General features: G+C 47.9%; 2 protein-coding genes and 1 pseudogene across 2 annotated transcripts; all 3 read right to left on the reverse strand.

Annotated features, from left to right (window-relative positions):
- Positions 1–339: 339 nt before the first annotated feature.
- Positions 340–731, reverse strand: LOC105941608 (large ribosomal subunit protein eL33-like; annotated as a pseudogene).
- Positions 732–4389: 3658 nt separating this feature from the next.
- LOC131477935 (IQ domain-containing protein F2-like) lies at positions 4390–6922 on the reverse strand. The gene is made up of 3 exons (XM_058678928.1): positions 6414–6922; positions 6181–6270; positions 4390–4829 (listed from the first exon to the last, which is right to left on the reverse strand). The coding sequence occupies exons 1-3, from the start codon at positions 6429–6431 to the stop codon at positions 4443–4445; spliced, it is 495 nt and encodes a 164-aa protein (XP_058534911.1). The 5' UTR covers positions 6432–6922; the 3' UTR covers positions 4390–4442.
- Positions 6923–16381: 9459 nt separating this feature from the next.
- IQCF3 (IQ motif containing F3) lies at positions 16382–17720 on the reverse strand. The gene is made up of 3 exons (XM_058678930.1): positions 17617–17720; positions 17407–17457; positions 16382–16823 (listed from the first exon to the last, which is right to left on the reverse strand). Exons 1-3 carry the CDS (start codon positions 17632–17634, stop codon positions 16422–16424), a joined length of 471 nt encoding a protein of 156 aa, XP_058534913.1. The 5' UTR covers positions 17635–17720; the 3' UTR covers positions 16382–16421.
- Between the last annotated feature and the right edge of the window lie 3875 nt (positions 17721–21595).

Below are 21595 nucleotides of genomic sequence, written 5' to 3' on the forward strand. Positions count from 1 at the left end.
AGTCCCAAGGCTTTGGTCGATTCTGCACTGCTTTTCCAGGCCTGAAGCAGGGAGCTAGATGGTAAGTGGAGTAGCCGGGACACAATTCGGCACCCATATAGTGCTTAGCACTTGGAGGTGGAGGGATAGTCAGTTGAGTCTGGAGTGAGTTCTTCCAAAATAAATTGCCAATATTTTTTGAATTAAATTGCTAAGAGTTGAGAAGTTGAGAGGATCCACAAGGGATGAAAAAGTTCTCCCCAAACTTGGGAAACCTCAGCACATCTGGCACTTATTTCCAGTGGAACTTAAACCTTTACAGATACTATTTTTTCCATTTTATTTATTTGTTTTTAATAGTTATATTCTTGAGGGGTGCAGTACCACTTGAATTCTGTATAAATGGCTTTTGCAAGGAGGTTGCTTTGGAACTTGTCATGAACCATGCCACTGTTTCCATTAGCACGAGTTCCCTTTCCCCAGATGTTTCTAGTTTTGTTAGATTTGTTGCCAGGGGTCACTATGCTGTTCTTTGCTTTGTACGCATAGGCACACCTATTGCCCAAGTGGAATTCAGTTTCATCCCAAACATAATAACCTTCAATTTTAAGCAGTGCCATGAGTTCCCTTTGGATCCGGAAACCTCAGTTGTAGCCTGCAAAAATGGCTTTGTCCCAGTCTTCCAGACATGGTTGTCTTCTAGAAGTCCTGTACCCAGTAGACTCCACAGGCACCAAGACAGTGGAAACCATAGATAATGGAAAGTGATGGAAAGTTCTGTTAAGCATTTGAGAGGCCAGAGTTACACGCTGCTGGGATTTGTATGTGATCGTTTATAGGATTTTTTGCTCAGGTGGTGGCAGGGATAGAATTGTGTTTGTGATACAGAGATTTCACTTCTTTTTCATAATTTGTTTCACAACAAAATCACTAATTTTTAAATGTTCAACACAGAGGTGAGGAGATGGGGATTTCAGACTCATTTGGGCTCCTGGTAGGGATGGAGGAGAGGGTTAGGGAGGGGAGAGGCAGTGAGGGAGATATGTGAGTAGTGGAATGGTGGGGTAGGGGTGTCCTGTTGCTTGCTATTTGATTACGTTAATCGCAGAGGATGGAGATGGTCTGTTGATGCTGCCTCACCAGTCTGGTCTGTACAGGCACACCCTTGGAGAGAATGCCCCAGGATGTTGAGTGGTTATTGTGTAACAGTTGACAGATTCCATTTGTCCTCAGAGTGGCTCTTCCTGGTTCTCTCTGTATAAGTTCTGAAGCCTGTTGGTTGTCCATGTCTTTCTCAGAGTGTCCATGGGCCTAGGTGCTTTCTGTAGAACTTGGCCTGAAGTACTGTTTTTTTTTCCCCAATCCCTTGAAAAGGAACTTGAAGTCTTCTGTTGGATTGGAGGAACCAGTTGTCTTGTGTTTCATGTGCTTCTGGGTATCTTCTTCATCCGTTCTCTGGGAGTCAGCTACAGGGGTGGCCCAGTCCCACAACACGTGCTCTGCGGTCAGACCACATGTCCATGGATGGTTCCCTGAGGTTGGGATCCTGTCAGTCTAAGGTATTCATGCACTTTAGGGGCCCACTTCTGCCTAGGCTACTCTATCTGGCCCACCCCCAGTTCCAATTTTCACGCTCTTTGGTAGTGCTGCAGTCTGGACCAAATGGCTGCCTGAACTATCTTCTTAATGTTTCTGCAAGTGTGTCAGCAGGGTTGGGGGCCCTTCTAAGACCTCTAACAGGTTAGCCCCTAACCCCAATTCCTGTTAGTGCAGGCAGGTGCATTGGTCTGACCCAGTCCACCCCTAGATTGGCTCTCACATGCACCATGGCCCAATCAGGGCAGCCCCGTGAACCCCTAACAGGCCGTTCCCCAGACCCAGCTTTCATGTACACTGGTGGGAGCCATAGCCCAATCCAGCCTAACCTGAGACCTGGCTCACACCCACTAGGGGACATGCTGATTGAGTTGAGATGACTCTCTAATAGCCCTACCAGGCTGGCCCCCAGACCTGGCAGGGGCACACATGCTACAGCCTAGCCGGCCTGATCTGCCCACAACCCAGTTCTTGCATGTACTGGCCAGTGTTGCAGTCTGACATTTCCCATCTAAGAACATGAGCTATCCTTTTCTGAGCCATGTAGATACCTTGGTTACCATTTTAGCTCCTCATCCTTTCTTTTACTTTTCATTTTAATACCTAGTTGGTTATATTTTGAAAGCAGATATGTAGAGAGAGGAGAGACAGAGATCTCCCACCTGTTGGTTCACTCCCAGATGACTGCAATGGATGTAGGGCTCTAAGGACTTGATATATATTTTGCTGATTTACCAGATACATTAGCAAGCAGGTAGCTGGATTGGAAGTAGAGCATCTTGTATTCAAACTGGCTGTCATTTGGGATGCTGGCACTACAAAAAGAGGCTTAGCTCATCGTGCTACAGCCTGGTCTCTTTACATTTTAAAATTACTTCCTTCAGATTGACCTAATATTATAACTATCATCTCGATATTCAACAATCTCACTTGAGGTAGTAATATCAAAGGTTTCCAAGGAAAATGCTGGTGCCTTTCCACTTCTCTATGGGACTTTAATTACTCTTTACACATTGAGAGACCATCCATACAAATTAGTAATCATTGCTTTATTCTTTTAAATCAGAGGATAGAAGGGAAGGCAGGAAGCACGTGTAGACTTTCTGCAGTGTCTACCTTGCACGTTCCCTTTCCCAGCGCTGTTGATTTCTTCACGTAGCTCCACGTCGCTCTCAACATGCCTTGCATTGCAGCTGGAATGCTCCCTGAAGTCTCGGAGAGCAGGTGTCCCTGTGAGCAGCTGTCTCAATTTTTATTTTAGAGGATCTTGATTTTTAAAAATGTGTTTGAGAGACAGAGAGACATGGTGTGTGTGTGAGAGAGAGAGAGAGAAAGAGAGAGAAGAAGAGGAAAAGGAGGAAGAGAAGGAGGGAAGAGGAAGAAGAGGAGATGGGGAAGAGGAAGGGAACGGAAGGGGAGCTTTGTACGGATCTCCCATGTAGGTGGAGGGTCCAAGGATTTCTGTCTCTGGCTTTCTGCCTCCAAATTAATAATAAACATTTTTGAAAAGGAAGTATTTTTTAAAAAGGATTTATTCATTTTATTACAGCCAGATATACACAGAGGAGGAGAGACAGAGAGGAAGATCTTCTGTCAGATGATTCACTCCCCAAGTGAGCCGCAACGGGCCGGTACGCGCCAGTCCGAAGCCAGGAACCTGGAACCTCTTCCGGGTCTCCCACGCGGGTGCAGTGTCCCAATGCATTGGGCCGTCCTCAACTGCTTTCCCAGGCCACAAGCAGGGAGCTGGATGGGAAGTGGAGCTGCCGGGATTAGAACCGGCGCCCATATGGGATCCCGGGGCTTTCAAGGCGAGGACTTTAGCTGCTAGGCCAAGCTGCCGGGCCCAAGGAAGTATTTTTTAAAAAAGATTTATTTATCTTTATTTGAAAGACAGTTACAGAGAGAGAAGGGGAGAGCTAAAGGGAGAGCTTGCATCTGTTGGTTCACTCCCCAAATGGTTGCAATGGCTGGAGCTGGGCTGGTCCAAACTGGGAGTCAGGAGTTCCTTTCCAGTCTTCTATGTGGGTAGAGAGGCCCAAGAAATTTGGGGCATCATCTGTTGCTTTCAACCAGGCTGTAAGTCGGGAGAGAGATTGCAGGTGGAGCATCCAGGACTTAAACTAGTGCGCATGTGAGATGGTGGCACTGTAGGCTGAGGCTGAAGCTGCTGTGCTACAGCATTGGTGCCAGAAAAGGAAGTATTTTGATAAAAATAATATTAAAGAGGAACTAAAGCTAAAACTGAGGTGTTCTGAACCTGAGATTTTTCACTAGCCCTTAGGACCATCACCTGCCCATCAGCAGGTGCAGCCCACCCTCCTCCTCCTCCTAAGGGGATTTCCTGGTTCTCAGCTGGGCTGCACTGTTCAGGCCCCAGGGGGAGTCAGCTGTATCCTGATGTTCTCTCTCCATGCTTGCCAAGGAGTAAAAGGAGGCATCATTACAGGCCCAGCTGCCCTTGGCCTGTGCTGTCAGAGCCATTTTTCACAGTCTGCTCAGACATGTGTGGAGCGGCCCAGGCTCTTCAGGAAGGTGATGTGCCCTGTACCATGGGTGTCTCATGATCTGAAAGGGACAGGGGTGGAACTTTGAGCTTTGTCACATAGCAGGACAGTTTCTGTTGTGACCATGGAGTGAGTGGCATGCAGCTACTGTCACTCTAAACCAAGGTGCACAGACCCTGCTGGCACAGTTCATTGATATTCTGTCTAAGAAGGAGGTGGAGAAAGAGGGTCAAGGGAGGGAGGAGGAGGAAGGGCAGCAAGGCCCAAAGGTGAAGTTTCTCTTAGCTGGAAGACCACAGGCAGCACACCAGAGCTGAGTGATGTTTACTGTGGACAGGAGAGAGCACCTTGTTGGTCAAACTAGAAGTGACTGATCTCAATATGGAATTCCAGGTGGGTGGCGGTGACCACACAGTGGCCCTGGAGTTGTGCACATGTCTGGCAGCTGTGGCACTGCCAGTGATATTGGATGGCATAGATAGCGTTGAGCACCTGGCAGTATCGCCAGTGGACGCGCCACATGCGCACCAAGGACTGGAGCTTGGTCACTGCCCTCTCCCTCTGTGCATAGACCAGCAGCGCTGCTCGCCGCTTCTTCTCCAGCATTCTCAGCAGGGTCATCTTCCACCAGCGCTGGATGATGCAGGCCCTGAGAGCCATGTGTAGCAGCGTGCGGCGCACCAGGGTGCCACGCCACCACGCCTGGATCTTTATGGCTGCTGCTGTTTCTTTTTTCTTTGATTTTCTCTAGACAGAAAGAAGAGACATTGCTCAGTTGAGGTCTTGCAACCCAAGGCCAAGATTCAACCTGGAACTCCTGTATAATGAAGGACCCAGCTTCTTGAGTATCATCTGGTGCTTCTCAGGAAGTGCATAAGCAGGCAACTGAAATGCTGAGCAGAGCCAGGACGTGAAAATGGACACTAGGACTAGAGTTGCGGGTACCCGCAGTGGTGACCAAGCCACTGCACCAAATACCTGCCCCTGAAATTTCACCTCTTGTTTTAAAACTTTTATTTATAATTCTTTGAAAGGCAGAGTGAGGGCCCGGTATGATAGCGTAATGGTTAAGGTCCTCACCTTGAACACGGCAGGATCCCACATGGGTGCTGGTTCTAATCCAGGCAGCTCCATTTCCCATCCCGCTCCCTGCTTGTGGCCTGGGAAAAACAGTCGAGAATGGCCCAAAGCCTTGGGTCCCTGCACCCATGTGGGAGACCTGGAAAGAAGTTCCTGACTCCTGGCTTCGGATCGGCGCAATTCCAGCCGTTGCAGTCACTTGGGGAATGAATCATGGGACGGAAGATCTTCCTTTCTGTCTCTCCTCCTCTCTGTACATCTGCCTTCCAATAAGATAAATAAATCTTCAAAATAATAAAAAAAGAAAGGCAGAGTGAGACGCGCATGCTAGAGAAAGAGAGAGAGATACTGAGGACTAGATCTTCTATCCTTGGTTTTACTTCCCAAATGGCCTGAATGACCAGAATTGGGCCAGCCCAAAACCACGTACCCGGAATTTCTGGGTTTTCCCCTCGGTGTGGCAGCCTCAGGACTTGTGTTCTGCTGCCTTCCAAAGTTTGGACATAATGGATGACCTGTCACAGGTGGTAATTTTAAACCGATCTGCCACAATTCCAGTGTCTGAATTCTGTGTTAATATCAGGCCTCTCTCAGAGAGACCAGGGATCAGCAGGGCTCTAACGGGAGCCATCGTATCGATGGTGACTGTCACCTGCCAGGAAGCCCCATCTCTGCACCCTCAGAGTCCCAGCATGCTGCACTGTGCTTGGAGCCACACAGGAGCTGTGGCCAGGTCTTGAGGAGTTTTGTTCCCTCAGCACATGCTCTGCTCACCCCCACATGGAATGTTCTGCTCTTGGATTAAGAATCCCCACATCCTTCTATCTGTACCCATGTCATAGAGGATGACCCTGCTTCTCCACTGGGACCCTCTGTGGGACAGTCAGGCCTGACTCAGTGGGACCAGGCTAAGGAAGGGAAGTGGAAATGAATTACTGATGCTTGATGAGTTGAGACAAAGGACAAATATGTGCACACAATGTCCTGATTTCTCTCAACAACAGGGAATTCTACCCACCTGCTGCTTCTTTCTCTTTGCCTCTCTAAGACGCCATTCAGTTATTTCTTCAGTATCCTCAATTTCAACGACCATGAACTGTCCGTCAACCTGTGATCAGAGGAAAAATGGGAAGCACACAGCTGGGTTAGGACTATAGTGTGGTGTCTGCCCTCTCTTGTGCGAGACCTGTGGAGCCCAGCTGATGCTCACCCATCCCTAGCTCCCCAGGTACATGTGGTCATGTCTCTTACACAAAATCGAATCCCCATGGCCTGCTTCTAGATGGTTCCTTAGCCCAGATTTCTCTGCTTTCTAAGGCCTGACTTGAGTGACATGAGTGAGAGGAGAGGTGTGAGTTCACAATTCATTGTGACATCGGCCTTAGCATGTCTTCCACAGAGTGGAGTGTGCCCCACTGTTGCCTTGGACTGCTTGCCCTGCTTCCCACCTGTCGGAGCCATTCCCAGCTCAGGGTGGTCGGTCTGGCACTGTGTCCTGGCCTCTCCCTCCTCCTATGCCTTCTGGTCCTCAGTCATGCTGCCATGAAGGAAGGAGCTGGGGCCAGAAATCTCCACTGGCTGTGCAGGATCTTCCTCAGCTGAGGCTTCCTGGGATGTCTGGACTCAGGCTCAGAGACCTCATCCTGTCTGAGGAATCCAGCAGCAGCAGCAGCAGTAACAGTAGCAGCCAGGCCAAACGTGGCTAGAAGGAGACCAAGCCCCAGAGCAACACAGAAAGCAGAAGCAGGAAGTGGAACACATATTTCTTTTTTTTTTTTTTAAAGATTTATTTATTTTTATTGGAACGGTGGATATACAGAGAGGAGGAGAGACAGAGAAGAAAATTTTCTGTCCGATAGTTCACTCCCCAAGTGACCACAATGGCTGGAGCTGAGCTGATCCAAAGCCAGCAGCCAGGAGCTTCTTCTGGGTCTCCCACGCAGGTGCAGGGTCCCAAGACTTTGGGCCGTCCTCGACTGCTTTCCTAGGCCACAAGCAGGGAGCTAGATGTGAAGCAGGGCTGCTGGGATTACAGCCAGCGACCATATGGGATCCTGGTGTGTGCAAGGCGAGGACTTTAACCACTACGCTATCGCGCCGGGCCCCGTTTCTGTATCTTGATGACAGTAACTAATGCTGCGGTCCATGTGGGGGTGGAGACAGCTTCAGGAAACTACATTGCCTTTGCATATGCAAAGAAGCTTCAAAAAGTTCTTGGAAAGTGGATATTACAAAACAACCTTTGTATGAGTTTCAAATTTTTGTATTAATATCTTTGTCTCTGCTTTTAAAAAAGCATTTATTTATAGCTTTATTTTAGAGTTATAGAGGGAGGGAGAGCGAGATAGAGATTGATTCTCCATCTTTTAATTCACTCACCTGATGGCTGCAACAGCAAGAGCTAGGCCAGGCCAAAGCCAGAAGTCAGGGGCTTCATTTGGGTCTCCCACAGGGGTGTCAGGACCCAAAGACTTGGTCCATCTTCTGTTGCTTTTCTCAGACTATTAGTGGGGAGCTAGACTGGAAGTGGAGCAGCTGAAACATGAACTGTTACCCACTTGGAATGTTAATATTTCAGGCAGAGACTTTACTCGCTATGCCATAGTACAGGCCCTGTGAACTTCTCTTTCGATTTAATTTTCTACAAACTATTTGGAGCACTCATGTACATCCCAATGTGAGATTGATGGGTCGTATGATAGTTGACATTTTTAAAAAAGTATTTGAAAGAATGGCCAGAGAGAAAGAGATATTTCATTCGCTGGTTTCTTTCCCAAGTGACTGCAATAGACAGGACTGAAGTCAGGTGCATATTAGCAGGAAGCTGGAATCAGGAGCAGAGCTGGGTGGGACTAGAACCCAGGTACCCCCATATTGGCTGTGGACATCCCACATCTTAACCACCACACCAAATGCCCACCCTGAGTGAGTTCTAAGCTTTTTGAGGACTTTTCCGTGCTGTTGTCCATGATGTCTTCCAATTTACATTTCTACTGGCAGGGTTCTCTTTGCTCTTCAGTCTTGCCAACATTCACTTTCTCTCTTAGAATCTTTCTTTCTTTTTTAGAATCGATTTATTTATTTTTATCTAAAAAGCAGATTTACAGAGAAAAAGAAGACACACACACCACACACACACACACACACACAGCAATCTTCCATCTGCTGGCTCACTCTCAAATGACTACTGTAATGGCCAGAACTGGGCCAGTCCAAAGTCCGGAAGCAGGAGCTAGGAGCCAGAGGCTTCCTCCAGGTCTCCCACATGGGTGCAGGAACCCAAAGACTTGGGCCGTCTTCTACTGCTTTCCAAGGCCATACACAGGGAGATGGATTGGAAGTGGAGCAGCTGGGACATGAACTGGCATCCCTCTGAGATGCCGGCACCATTTGTGCTATGGTGCTGGTCCCTCTCTTATTTTGCATAATGCCTGTTGTGATAGATGTTAGGGGATACTGTGGTTTTGATTTGTATTTCCCCAATAATTAGAACTGCTGTGCATTTCTTTTACTCATTGTGTCTACTTTAAATCAACGTATTTACTTTTGCTATTTTAATGATTTTCTTGTATATTTTAGGTATTAACACATTATTAGATACATGATTTTCAGCTGTTTTCTGTTGTTACAAAGGCTGTGTCTTTATTCGGTTGTTTGCTGTGTGGTATCATTCCTTAATCTCTGAGTTCATTGCTTGTGCATTTGGTGTCATATTTAAAAGAATCATTGGCAAAGCAATGTCAAGGACCTTTTTCTCTGAGTTTTCTTTTAGGAGTTTTATGGCTTCGGGTCTTTCATGAAAGTCTATTTCAAGTTAATTTTTATTCACAGTGTAAAACAAGGGTCCAATTTTATTCTCTTGTGTGTGGAAATTCTGTATTCCCAGTTCCATTTCTCTGTTCTTCCTTCCTTCCTTCCTTCTTTCTTTTCTTCCTTCCTCCCATTTTTTCTATTCTACTATATTCTATTCCATTCTATTTTCTTTCTTTCTTTCTTTCTTTCTTTCTTTCTGTCTGTCTGTCTGTCTGTCTCTTTCTGTCTTCTCTCCCTTCCTTTCTTTCTTTCTGTCTGTCTGTCTGTCTCTTTCTTTCTTCTCTCTCTTCCTTTCTTTCAAAATTCATTTCTTTTTTATTGGAAGGGCAGATTTACAGAGAGATGGAAATTCAGAGCGAAAGATCTTCCATCTGTTGGCTCACTCCCTAAGTGGCCGCAATGGCCAGAGCAGAGCTGAACTTACCTGAAGCCAGGAACTTCTCCAGGGTCTCACCCACGGGTGCAGGATCCCAAGGTTTTGGGCCATCCCCTACTGCTTTCCCAAGCCACAGACTGGGAGCTGGATGGGAAGTGGAGCAGCTGGGACACAAACTGGCACCCATAGGGGTTCCTGGCACGTGCAAGGTGAGGATTAGCCACTAGGCTATCACACTAGACCCTCTGTCCTTTCCCCATTTGTGTATTACTGGCACTTTTGTCAAAGATTATCTCACTATACACACGGGTTATTTCTGGACTCTGTTCTATCCCATTGTTCTGTGTGTCTGTATGTCATTCTGTTTTGATTACTATAGTATTGTGATATAGTTCGAGATCAAGAAACTAATGGCTTCAGGTTTGTTTTTCTTTTAGATGGCTTTGGCTGCTTGAAGTCTTTTGAAGTTTGCTATAAATTTTAGTTGAGAATCTTTTTAGAGTACCTAGAATAGTCCTGTCATTTTTGAAATGCTGACTTGAGGGAAAAAAACCCCACACTTTAATTTTAGAAATACTATATCAAGGGTGTAATGCCATTTGAGGAACTGGTGAAAGAATTCTAACATTGACTCAAGATTTAAAAAGTAGAAAATGAATTCAAAGGCACAAAAAGTAGCACAAATAACTATTTCAGAGTTGAAATGTTGAAAGTCACCTTAGAGCAAGTTTATTGGCTTTGAACTTGGACTAAGACTGAATGAATGACTGCTCTGTGAATTCAGTTGGGAAACAAGTTACATAAGATTAATCCACATATAGTTTAATACTTGTTTTAAGTTGACAAAGAATAATTATATATACTTACCATGGACAACACACTGTTTTGAAGCAAGCATACATTGTGGTTAAATTAAAATTATTAACATATACATTCACATGTTTTCTTTTTCTTGTGGTTGTTTTTTTGTGATGAAAACACCTAAAATCTGCCCTCAATGCTTTTCAAGAATATGGGGTAGGTGTTGTGGTGCGGCACGTTGAGCCACTGTTCGGAAAGCTTACCTCGTATATCACAGAGCTGGTTTGAGTCCTGGCTCCTTCACTTGTCTGCAAGTGGCAGACCAATGCATCCTGGGAAGCAGGGGATGATGGCTGGTGTGCTCGGGCCCCTGCAGCCCACATGGAGCTGGCTTCAGCACAGCCTAGCATGTGCAGGCATTTGAGGAGTTGATCAGTGGTTAGAAAATTTCTTTCAGTGTGTGTTACCTGCCTTTCAAGTCGGAGAAAATGAACAAACATTTTTAAAACAGTGCAGTACATGATGATTAACTCTGGTCCCCAGGTTTGAACTTATTCCTCCTGTTTAACTGAAATAGTGAATCCTTTGACGGATGTCTTCCCAAGTCCCATCTCACCCCAGCTCCCCGGTTACTGCCATCTTACTTGCTAGTTCCACAACTTCAACCGTTTTAGGTCCCACCCACAAGTGAAGTCTTGTGCCTGCCCCATTTCACTTACCATTATGTTCTCTAGGTTCATTCACATAGTAGTCACAAATGGCAGGGTTTCCTTTTTTAAAGTCCAATAGGGGCTGGCACTGTGGCCTAACTGGTTAAGCCATTGCCTGTGGTACCAGCATCCCACATGGGCACTGGTGTGAATCCCAGCTGCTCCACTGCTAATCCAGCTCCCTGCTAATATGCCTGGAAAAGCAGCAGAGGACAGTCCAAGTGCTTGAGCTCCTGCACCCTTCATATTATTTTCTGTAACAGCCAATACTAATTTAGTCCCATGCGCAGATTTAGAAATCAGCTCTACTCAGGGTTGAGTGTGTGACTCAGTGGTTAAGACGCCTTGTGGGACATCCACGTCCCATACTGGAGTGCTTGGTTCAAGTCCTGCCTCTGCTTCTGATCCAACTACCCTCTCATGAGCATCCAGGAAGGCAACAGGTCCTCAGGCCCCTGGTGCTCATGTGGGAGACCCAGACAGATATCAGACTACAGACTCCAGCCTGGGCCAGTCCTGGATGGCACAAACAGTCTAGATGTGAACCAGCAGCTGGAAAATTCCTTTATTCTATTTCTCTTTTCTTCCTCTTCTTCTTCTTCTTCAAGATTTACTTTATTTGGAAGAGTTACAGAGAGAAAGATCTTCCATCTGCTGATTCATTCCCCAGATGGCCACAACCACCAGAGCTTAACTCATCTGAAGCCAGGAGCCAAGAGCTTCTTCTGGATCACCTATATAAGCGCAAGGCCCTAAGGACTTTGACCATCCTTTGTTGCTTTTCCAGGCCGTAAGCAGGGAGCTAGATCTGAAGTGGCCATATGGGATGCCAGCACTGTAGGCAGAGGCTTTACCTACTAAGCCATAGCACCAGCCCTTGTCTCTTTTTCAAGTCAAAGTGAAAGCAACTATATAAAACATTTAAAAACATTTAAAAACCAACAACTTTACTGAGATATACAATGTGCACATTATAAAGTTCACATTTTTAAAGCAGAAAATTCCACGGTTTTAGTAGATTCCCAACGTCGTATGGCCATCTTCACTATCTAGTTCTAGAGTATCTGCATTACTTAAAAAAAAAAAAACTTGTGTACCCATTACCAGTCAGTTTACATCTCCCTTCTTTTAGCTACTAGCAGCTAGTCATTTATGTCTGCACGATTTGCTCATTCAAGGACATTTTATAGAAATGGAAGTATAGACTAGGCTTCAATGCCCATTAACATGTATGAGAGTTAAACGGGATGTGGGACAGACTGAACAAGTCTGCGATACATACTGGCAAGCATGGGAACCAGGGTATGGGGCAGGCCTGGTGGAAGTAAGTTATGGGGAGTCGTCCCAACTAGGCTGCAGCTCCCAGTGGTTTGCAGGAGGGCAGAGTATGAAGTGGGCAGGATTGGACTAGACTGCAACACCCATCGGTTCGCATGGAAGACAGGGCTGGAGACAGAACTGACCCAGCAATTGCAACGACCAGCATGTGCATAAGCTGGTTGGGGCGACGGATAGTGCCGGACCCCGTACTGGCAAATTCACAAAGAATCAGGTGTGGGATCCCTCAGATGATGTTTATCTGGGGTTCCCGCCAACTGAAGTGCTGATCTCAGAACCCCAACCATGAAGAGACTATGTCAGCCAGTGGATTCTGAAGAGATTTCATCACACTTGGAGCAGCGATATTGGCAGCAATTCAGAACTGTTGAACTATCAAAACCATATGAGCAGGACCCTCGGAGCATGCCCCACATCTGGCACCTGGGATGGGTGGCAGGCTGGGTGGGGTTTGTCTCATTATCTCTTCCCTTACCCAGGATACAAACAGTCTTACACACTTTCCTGCAGCCCTTGACCCTTTGTGCCCTAATCAAATATATGTAAAGATTACCCAAATGAAAGAATTTTAAAAAAGAAATGGAAGCATAGAACATGTGACCTTTTCTAATTTCTTTTTTTAATTTTTTTTTTTTTTTGATTGGAAAAGCAGGTATACAGAGAGGAGGAGAGACAGAGAGGAAGATCTTCCATCTGTTGATTCACTCTCCAAGTGGCCACAATGGCTGGAGTTGAGCTGATCTGAAGCTGGGAGCCTAAAACCTCTTCCAGGTCTCTCACGTGGGTGCAGGGTCCCAAGGCTTTGGGCCATTTTCAACTGCTTTCCCAGGTCACAAGCAGGGGACTGGATGGAAAGCCGAGATTATAACCAGCGTCCATATGGGATCCTGGCGCATTTAAGGCAAGGACTTTAGCTGCTAGGCTACCATGCCGGGCTCCTCTTTCTTTTTTTTTTTTAAAATGTAATTTTGTTTATTTGAAAAGCAGGGAGAGAGAGAGAGAGAGAGAGAGAGAGAGAGAGAGAGAGAGAGTTTTCCATCTGGTCACAGTGGTTGGAGCTGGACTGGCTTGAAGGCAGAAGTCAGGAACTTCTTCCTAGTCTCCCACATCATGCAAAGACCTAAGCACTTGAGCCATCCTCTGCTCCAAGTACATTAGCAGGGAGCTGGATCAGAAGTGGAGTAGCTACAATTGAAACCAGTGCCCATATGAAATACCAGCATGGCAAGCGGTGGCTTTACCATGTGCCAGCCCCAGCATTGAGTTTTCTTCCTAACACTTTTATAAATAAGGAGAATGGACAATGAATTTAAAGTCACCCAGCAAGGATGGTGGTCTACAGCTGTGCTCTAGCCCCCAGGACTCTTACTGTAGGTCTATCTGTTACTTTACAAGCCCCAGGGATTTGATCCGATGAACACGGGACAGAGCATCAACGCTAACTCTTGGCATGGTGACTGGAGCTGGTGAGCAGGGCAGAGTGGTCCTCCAGTATGTGCACTCTCTGATCTCTCGGTCGCAGGAATTGCAAGCAGCCAGATTTGAGTGCAACTCAGAGCAAGAGAGAGACATGCAGTGATTTCAGGCTATGACATAAGTGATCTGCTGTGTGGACCATATCAGCTGATAGAACTCTGGTGCCAGAGGGAATCACAAGGATGGAGTGTGGGGTGTGAGACAATCCCTAACCCAGCGGCTGTAGTTCCCATGTAATGCCTGCCACCCTCAGCGAGACCTGCCTACTATGCAGAAAGCAGCTCCTGGCATCCGAGGTCCTGAGGACGGCATGAACCACACCCAGGGGTGATGTGGCTGGTGATGCTCCTTGTGGTCTGGGTTTATTTAGATCCTTCAAGTCACACAAGGGAACAAACAGCAGCAACCAGTACGAAGATGAAACTGGTATAATCTGTTCTGGGTTAACACAGCTGTTGCATCAGTCCCCTCGTCTCCGTTCAAGACGCCTTCATGGGAATGTGCTAATACAGGTGTGTGTTAGCAAGAAGCTCAACTAATTTGGACTTGAACCCAGTTACTCTGACCCCTCGCCAGTGCCCACCCCTGAAATCCAGTCTTCCAGGAGCGCTCCCTGAAAGCAGCAGCTGAAACCTGGCTCAGAAGGAGCTGCAACCTGTTCCCAGAAGAAACTGCCCCTGCTAGAGTGAAGCAGCGGGACTTGGGGGGACCCCTGCAACCCTCCAGCCACACCCCAAATGGTTATGGTTTGTATCTCGCTTGAGTTTGTCCACCCTGGGCTTGGACGTTGGGAGCATAGTTCCTAACCCTGTGGCGATCCAGGAAGTGGTAGGCATTCTAAAAGGCAGGACCTAGAGGAAGGTTGCTAGGTGACAGGGGGCCCTGAACTTGGAAGAGATGGGGTAGTGTTTTGCAGGGAGGCTGGTGTGTTTGTGTTGTTGAGAGAGAGTTGTTGGAGCAGGACAAGCCTGGCCACTCCCAGCTTTTGTGGCTTCCAGTCTGGTCATGTGAGCTCTTTCCTACACATGTACCATGCTGCCATCCACCCCAAGCTCTATGCCAGGCTGGAGCTGGCTGCTCATGTCCTGCTGTTGAGCCTTCAGAGCTGTGTGCTCAGTTATACCTCTTCTTGTTATGTCGCCCAGCTTTGGGTGTTTCTTCATAGTAATGGAAAACAGGGTAAGATGCCTGTACATGTGTCACGTATACAGTTTCAATTCTTGTAGTACTCACATTAAGAAAGTAAAAATGGGGTCAGATGCAGTAGCCTAGCAGCTAAAGTCCTCATCTTGCACACACCAGGATCCCATATAGGCACTAGTTCTAAGCCCAGCAGCCCTTCTTCCCATCCAGCTCCCTGCCTTTGGTCTGGAAGAGCAACAGAGGATGGGCCAAGGCCTTGGGACCCTGCATCCACGTGCAGGAGACCTGGAAGAGGCTTTGGGCTCCTGGCTTCGGATCGGCGCAGTACCGGCCGTTGCGGTCACTTGGGGAGTGAATCAACAGATGGAAGATCTTCCTCTCTGTCTCTCCTCCTCTCTGTATATCTGACTTTCCAATAAAAATAAATCTCTTAATACAATAAAATAGATTAAAAAAATAAATCTTTTAAAAAAGAAGGTAAAAAAGGAACACATGGAATTGATGTTAACAGCCCATTTTATTTAGACCATCATACCTAAATTATGTACCATCATAATAGTGAATATCATTCTATGTAAAAATGCAAAAAATGTTTTAGGCTTTTTTGTTTTAGGTCTTTAAAATCCATCATGCGTTCAGACTGGCTACACTGTGATGCTGCGATCACTCATAGCACATGTGGTTACTGTCATACTGGACAGACTTCAGTCTGTGCCTCCTCGCTCTGTGTGTGAGGACTTCATCATTGAAGAAAGGATAGTGGCATTTTTGGAGATGGAAATGCATGTGAATCGCCAAGTTAGCAAGCGCACCTGAAGGGCTCCAAGCAAGTGTGTCCGTTGGTGATCGGGAGTCCTGAGTGTAAATGGAAGCCATGCAACCTGAAGACTGCTTCAGGGGTCCAGCTCTCCTGGGGCAGGGGTGAGAGCAGTGGGAGTGTTGAGTTCATGCAACAGTGAAGAGAGTGAGGGAGCTATGGTGATAACAGAGCGAAGGAATACTCAAGGGAACCATTGTTAAGGTCAATACCTGGATCAGTGCCCAAGAAGCCAGGGCTTTACAGCAGGGGTGACCAACCTTGCTGGCAAAGGGACAGCCAGCGAACAGGTGTATCTGGCCTGGTGTCCACACAGCCTGGTGTAGCTTCAGGGCTGTGGGCTATGGTTTTCTAACCTCTGCCCTGAAAGACAGAGCGTGGCCCTAAGTCAGAGACCAGAGCGGTCACAGTCAAGCCAGTGTTGCAATGGTCAGTTCCAAGGACACATTCAATGTTCAAGGTGGTGAGGTGAGGCCCAGCCACTCACTGTCCCAAGTGCAAGTGACAGGAGTGGTGTTGGGGATGGGGAATGGGACACCTGGCTGTGAGAACGACCTCAGGCCAAGTTGTTAGCACACTGCCCCTGTCTAAGCAAGGGCTGGAGGAACTGAGAGAATAGGAGGAAGTTTTTCTTTTTTTTTCCCTGTTTTTTTCCCCCAAGTAAAGGAGGAGCAGGGCCATCCCTGGAGATGGGAGAGGTGGGGTGAGGGTAGTCCCGGGGGTGTGGGAATCAGGAAGACTCATGCAAACTACTCGGATGTTTATTGGGGGCAGCGGTAGACCTGTTAGACAGATACGATCTCGATGTGGAATCTGGGCTGCTTGGAGATGAGTCTGTGTTGAACCTGCAACAAGTTGTGGCTCGGGTAGGGCAGCGTACTGTCGTCTGGGGGCTGGAAGACGCAGATGGTGTCGCACACCTGGCAGTAGCACTGCCGGCAGCGACACATGCGGAGCCAGGACTGCACTTTGACCACCGCCTGCTCCTCCACCACGTAGAGGCGCAGGAGCTTCAGCCGCCGCTGCTGCAGCCTGCGGTGTAGCACGGTCCGCCACCAGCACTGAATCACCCAGGCGCTGAGGGCGGCCACCAGCAAGGTCCTTTGCACCAGGACGCTCCGCCACCAGGCTTGGATGCACTTCGCCGCTCGGACCTTCTGCTGATGGCGGAGTTGCGCCAATAACTTCTAACGGAGCAAAGCAGAGGCCTCTTTGTGAGTCTGTCCTGGTCAAAACCAGTGGACTGTCTGGACTCTCGGCTGGCCCCCTGGAGGTCCTGAGGACCAGGAGAGCTGGGGGATTGGGGTGGCTTTGCCTCTCTGTTCATCCTCCTTTCCCCCAGCCCACCACAGTCTCTACACGTTCTTGCCTGAACATCTGGCAGGTGGAGGCGGGATCGTCTTCTCTCCGGAGGACTCGCTCTGGCAGAGGGTGCCAAGCCCTCGGTACACCTGTGGCCGTGTCCTCGACGGCGCAGCCCTACTGCCGCCTCCCATACTGTCACAGCTCTGTGGAGTCGTGTGCCTCTCCCCTCACTTGTGTTGTCTCTGCTTCCACTGCTGAGTCACTATGTATCCCTGGGACCCTAGCTGACCTTCACCTACCTCCCTAATTCCCAGCTGTCTGTGTGCTGCTCTGCCCCCTGTCCTGTCCATCTCAGCCCTTAGCTCTACTCACCCAGGAGAGAGAGGACTTTAGGAGATGGGGCCGGACACCATTCCTGCATGCCCGAGGTTAGAAGGCCAGTGCTGGTCATTGGGCCCCACTTACCTGCCGCTGCCGGTGTGCATCCTGTGTATTTTTGTGTCGCCGATCAGGTTTCTGTAATCAGAGTGTGGGGTTGGGAGCAGGGACAAGGATCAGTCTGTGCAGTGTCCCCACAGCCCTTGCTCCCTGCTGTTCCCTGAGCTCCATGGCACCGCCTGACGTTGCCCCCTCCGGCCCCCAGCCCAGGGAGGAATGCATGTGGCTGAATCTTACACAACAGTTACCGCCCATGGTTGGAGGGAGTGGTTCAGGTGTTCACACCACCTCTGCTTATTCTTCCCTCAGCCCTGGCAGGGGCAGGAAGGGTGTGGAGGAGGGGGTCACGATGTCACAAGGGCAACTGTGATCAGGAACCAGATTGTCTCCTCCAGGTCACAGCTGTTGGGGGAAGAGGAGACACCTGCCAGAGACAGCCCAGAGTCCTCTGGGAGGTCATAGCCCTTGTGAATCTGTTTCTGTTTGTTTGCTTGCTTAAGATTCATTTTATTTGTTTAAAAGGTAGAGTTACAGAGGGAAGGAAGAGATACAGAGAAAAAGATCTTCCATCTGCTGGTTCACTCCCCAAATGACCACAATAGATACCCAGGGCTGGGCCAGGCCCAAGCCAGGACTCAGGAGCTCCCCCTCACGCTTCTCACATGGTGGCAGGGGCCCAAGCACTTGGGCCACCTTCTGCTAATTTTTTCATTCCTTTAGTAGAAAGCTGGATAAGAAGTAGAGCAGCTATGAGTGAAGTTGGCACCCATGTGGGATGGTGACACTGTAGGCAGCGGTTTAACACCATGGAGCCTGCCTTTGTCCTGTGACCTCTGGCTCACTGCTGTCAGCCTACGCTGGGCACAGTAGCTCCTCTCTGGCCGCTCTGCCAACTTGGGCTTTGTGGAAGAATCATGGAGAGCTTAGGAAAGCTGTTGCCTCTCTGGCTATAACGACAGGTATCACATATTAGGCTAGGGGCCACTATGGCTCAGCAGAAGGAAGAGCTGGTATAGAGTGAGGAAAACTAAAAGCCTCTGTGTCTGACCCCTGGACATCTGGGCCAGAGGTGTGGTGTAGGGGGCTAAACTGCCACCTGCAATGCTGGCATCCTCTGTGGGTGCTGGTTCTCATCCCCACTGCTCTACTTCTGACCCAGCTTCATGCTAACGGCCTGGGGAAAGCGGTGGAGGATGGCCTAGGTGTTTGGGTCCCTGCCACCTATGTGAGACCCAGATGAAGCTTCTGGCTTCTGCCTGGCCCAGCCTTGGATGTTGGGGTTATCTGGGAAGTAAACCAATGGATCTCTCTCTCTCAGTCTCTCTCTGTAGCTTTGACTTTGTATAAATACTGTCTGCTCCTCTTCTGTCTTCCCTGTCTTAAGCAAGTTTCTATTTGGCAACTTGATCTCCAAACATCAAGGACAAAGATACTGGGAAGTGTGGCTTTTAGGTTTTTATTTGAAGAAATGCTTTCCTTCCTGGGATACAGGCTTTCTGTTATGGCCTGGTTATCTTGTACACTGGGATCTTCACCAAACAGCGAGAACACAGTCCCACACACTTTCTTTCTTAGAAGTGTATAGTCCTGGGCCCGGCATGGTAGCCTAGCAGCTAAAGTCCTCGCCTTGAACGCGCCAGGATCCCACATGGATGCTGGTTCTAATCCCAACAGCCCTGCTTTCCATCCTGCTCCCTGCTTGTGACCTGGGAAAGCAATCGAGCACACCCCAAAGCCTTGGGACCCTGCATCCACGTGCAGGAGACCTGGAAGAGGCTTTGGGCTCCTGGCTTCAGATCAGCTCAACTCTGGCTGTTGTGGCCACTTGGGGAGTGAATCATCAGATGGAAGATCTTCCTTTCTGTCTCTCCTCCTCTCTGTATATCTGCCTTTCCAATAAAAATAAATAAATCTTTTTAAAAAATGGGTGTAATCCCTCCACGTCATGGAGCACATCCTATGCCAGCTTTCTAAGAAAGGTGCGTTGGATAACTGTGTAAAGATATGCATGCCTGAAAATCACTTTAACACCCAAATGAATTTGCATTTTAATTTAAAAATAAAACATTTAAAATCTAAAAATAATTTTAAAAGAAAAGGAGAATTTTGAGGACATTGCTCCACTTTCTTCTCGAAGTTTTCCACCTTTGTCTTTGGGATGTGGTATATATTTTTTCTGTATATAAGTTTTAAGACTCTTCTTTTTATTCCTGTTGTATGATATAATGAGGCACCTAGAGATGGAATTTGTTTCTGTGTATTAATTGTGTTGGGTACATAATTAGACATTCCTGTCATTTAGTTTCCAAAAATGTTGATGAATTGGCTTTTCATACTTCCTCTCGATTCTGTTAGTTTTATATTTTAGTTATTCTCCCGATTAGACCACAGATTGATTCTTTGTCCAATTTTCTACGCTATTTTGCATGTCTTTTTCTCTTTTTTGCTCTCCTGTTTGGAAGGCTTTCTCTATTTTAAGAATCAGCCCTCTCCATCCTACTGCCAAGTATTTTTTGCTTTCTTTGCACACCATTCTTGTTGCATTGATTTATAATGTATCATCTCTCTTTTTAAAAAAGATTTATTTATTTTGATTGGAAAGTCAGAGAGGAGGAAAACAGAGAGGAAGATCTTCCATCCGTTGATTCACTCTCCAAGTGGCTGCAATGGCCAGAGCTGAGCCAATCCGAAGCCAGAATTCTAGGTCTTCTTTGGGGCCTCCCATGAGGGTGCAGGGTCCCAAGGCTTTGGGCCGTCCTCAACAGCTTTCCCAGGCTGCAAGCAGGAAGCTGGATGGGAAGCAAGACCGTCAGGATTAGAACCGGTACCCATATTGGATCCCAGCACTTGTAAGACAAGGACTTTAGCCGCTAGGCTACTGCCACAGATAGTACCTTAACCCACTGCACTATAATGCTCACCCTTGTTCTCATCTTTTGTTATTTGTCTTGGCAAACTGTAAAAATGATTGTCTATGGACTCACAAAACCTGAGTTTCCATAGTAGAGGTAGACTAGCTTCTGGCACAGCCAGATCTAGAGGCCCCAAATGGGTTGTCTTACATGAAGTAGAATTTGCCTCAGTCACACACACAGAGACATAAGCCCATGCACGGGCCATGTATTCTGGTATGCATCAGGTCAGTCAGGTGCATCCCTAAGAGGAGATCAGGCCCAGGCTCCGGAAAACGAAGCTCAGTCAGCTCTAGGTCCTGGAGACAGGGCCACAGCAGGTCGTGTGTGTGTGTGTTCAGCATTGTTCTGGGTGCTGCTGAGGCAGCAGCCAGTTGGCCATGTGTGTGTGTGTGTATCCAGCACTGTTTTGGGTGCTGCTGAGGCAGGAAGCCAGCTAAGGGCTGACTGAGGCAACGGATAAATGCAAATCTCAACACTCCTCTCTGCCTCCCTACATGCCACCTTGAGGCAGGAGACAAACAAGAGCCAGCCAGGGAAGTTTAGAGAAACTGCAAGCTCAAAACGCTTTCATGCAGAAGCTGTATGTGGCTGCAACAGCAGCTGTGTAGCCTGCAGCCCGTGAACTTTGACACCACATTCAGAACGCCTCGCCCAAGATCGATTCCTGCAGACACACAGCTCCCTTTTTCCTTTGGAGCCTTGAGTCTCTGCCCAACCCTGGACTTACATAGCTTCTACTTTCTAGCAACTTTCTTTTCCTGAAATACACCCTTGCTGTCACACTTGGTGTCTGTGTGATCATCATTCTATGCATTGTCTGGGACTCGAAAGAATCTGCACCTGCTCTTTGCCTTCCTCTTATCCACTCCCACAGCACCAGCCCTGGAGTCCTGCCCTGCTGGTTGGGGTGTGTGTGTGTGTGTGTTGGGGGTTGGGGTGGAGGAGTCAGGAAATGGACCAACAGTGAGCTACAATAGGCTCAGTGAGCACCATGGACCTGAGAAACAGGAGGCCAGAGTTGAAGCAGAGGCTGGGGAGGAGAAGCAGCTCACGTCAGTGGAGAAAGGAGGGGCATTGGAACACAGAAAAACCCAAGCGAGGCGAGATCTCCCCCTGGGAGGAGGCAGTTCTAGAAGCAGATGGCAGGTGCCAAGTTCCAGCAAGGGAAGCATGAAGGATGCTATACAGGAGATTAGCTAGGGAGGACAGAGAGAGAGGGAGAAGGGACTGGGCCAGACCTTGTGGGATGACAGAGACCATGAAGGGGGCTGGATTTTGAACTTGTTTTAAATTCAGTGGGG

This window comes from Ochotona princeps, chromosome 21 (assembly GCF_030435755.1).
Source record: "Ochotona princeps isolate mOchPri1 chromosome 21, mOchPri1.hap1, whole genome shotgun sequence".
Lineage (NCBI taxonomy): Eukaryota > Metazoa > Chordata > Mammalia > Lagomorpha > Ochotonidae > Ochotona > Ochotona princeps.

Excerpts from the sequence above, each read along its gene's own strand:
- LOC131477935 (XM_058678928.1), bottom strand. Across the intron at positions 4,830-6,180 it reads CAAAGAGAAAGAAGCAGCAG|AGAAAATCAAAGAAAAAAGA; the intron begins GTGGGTAGAATT and ends CTTTCTGTCTAG.
- IQCF3 (XM_058678930.1), bottom strand. Across the intron at positions 16,824-17,406 it reads ATGCACACCGGCAGCGGCAG|AAGTTATTGGCGCAACTCCG; the intron begins GTAAGTGGGGCC and ends TTGCTCCGTTAG.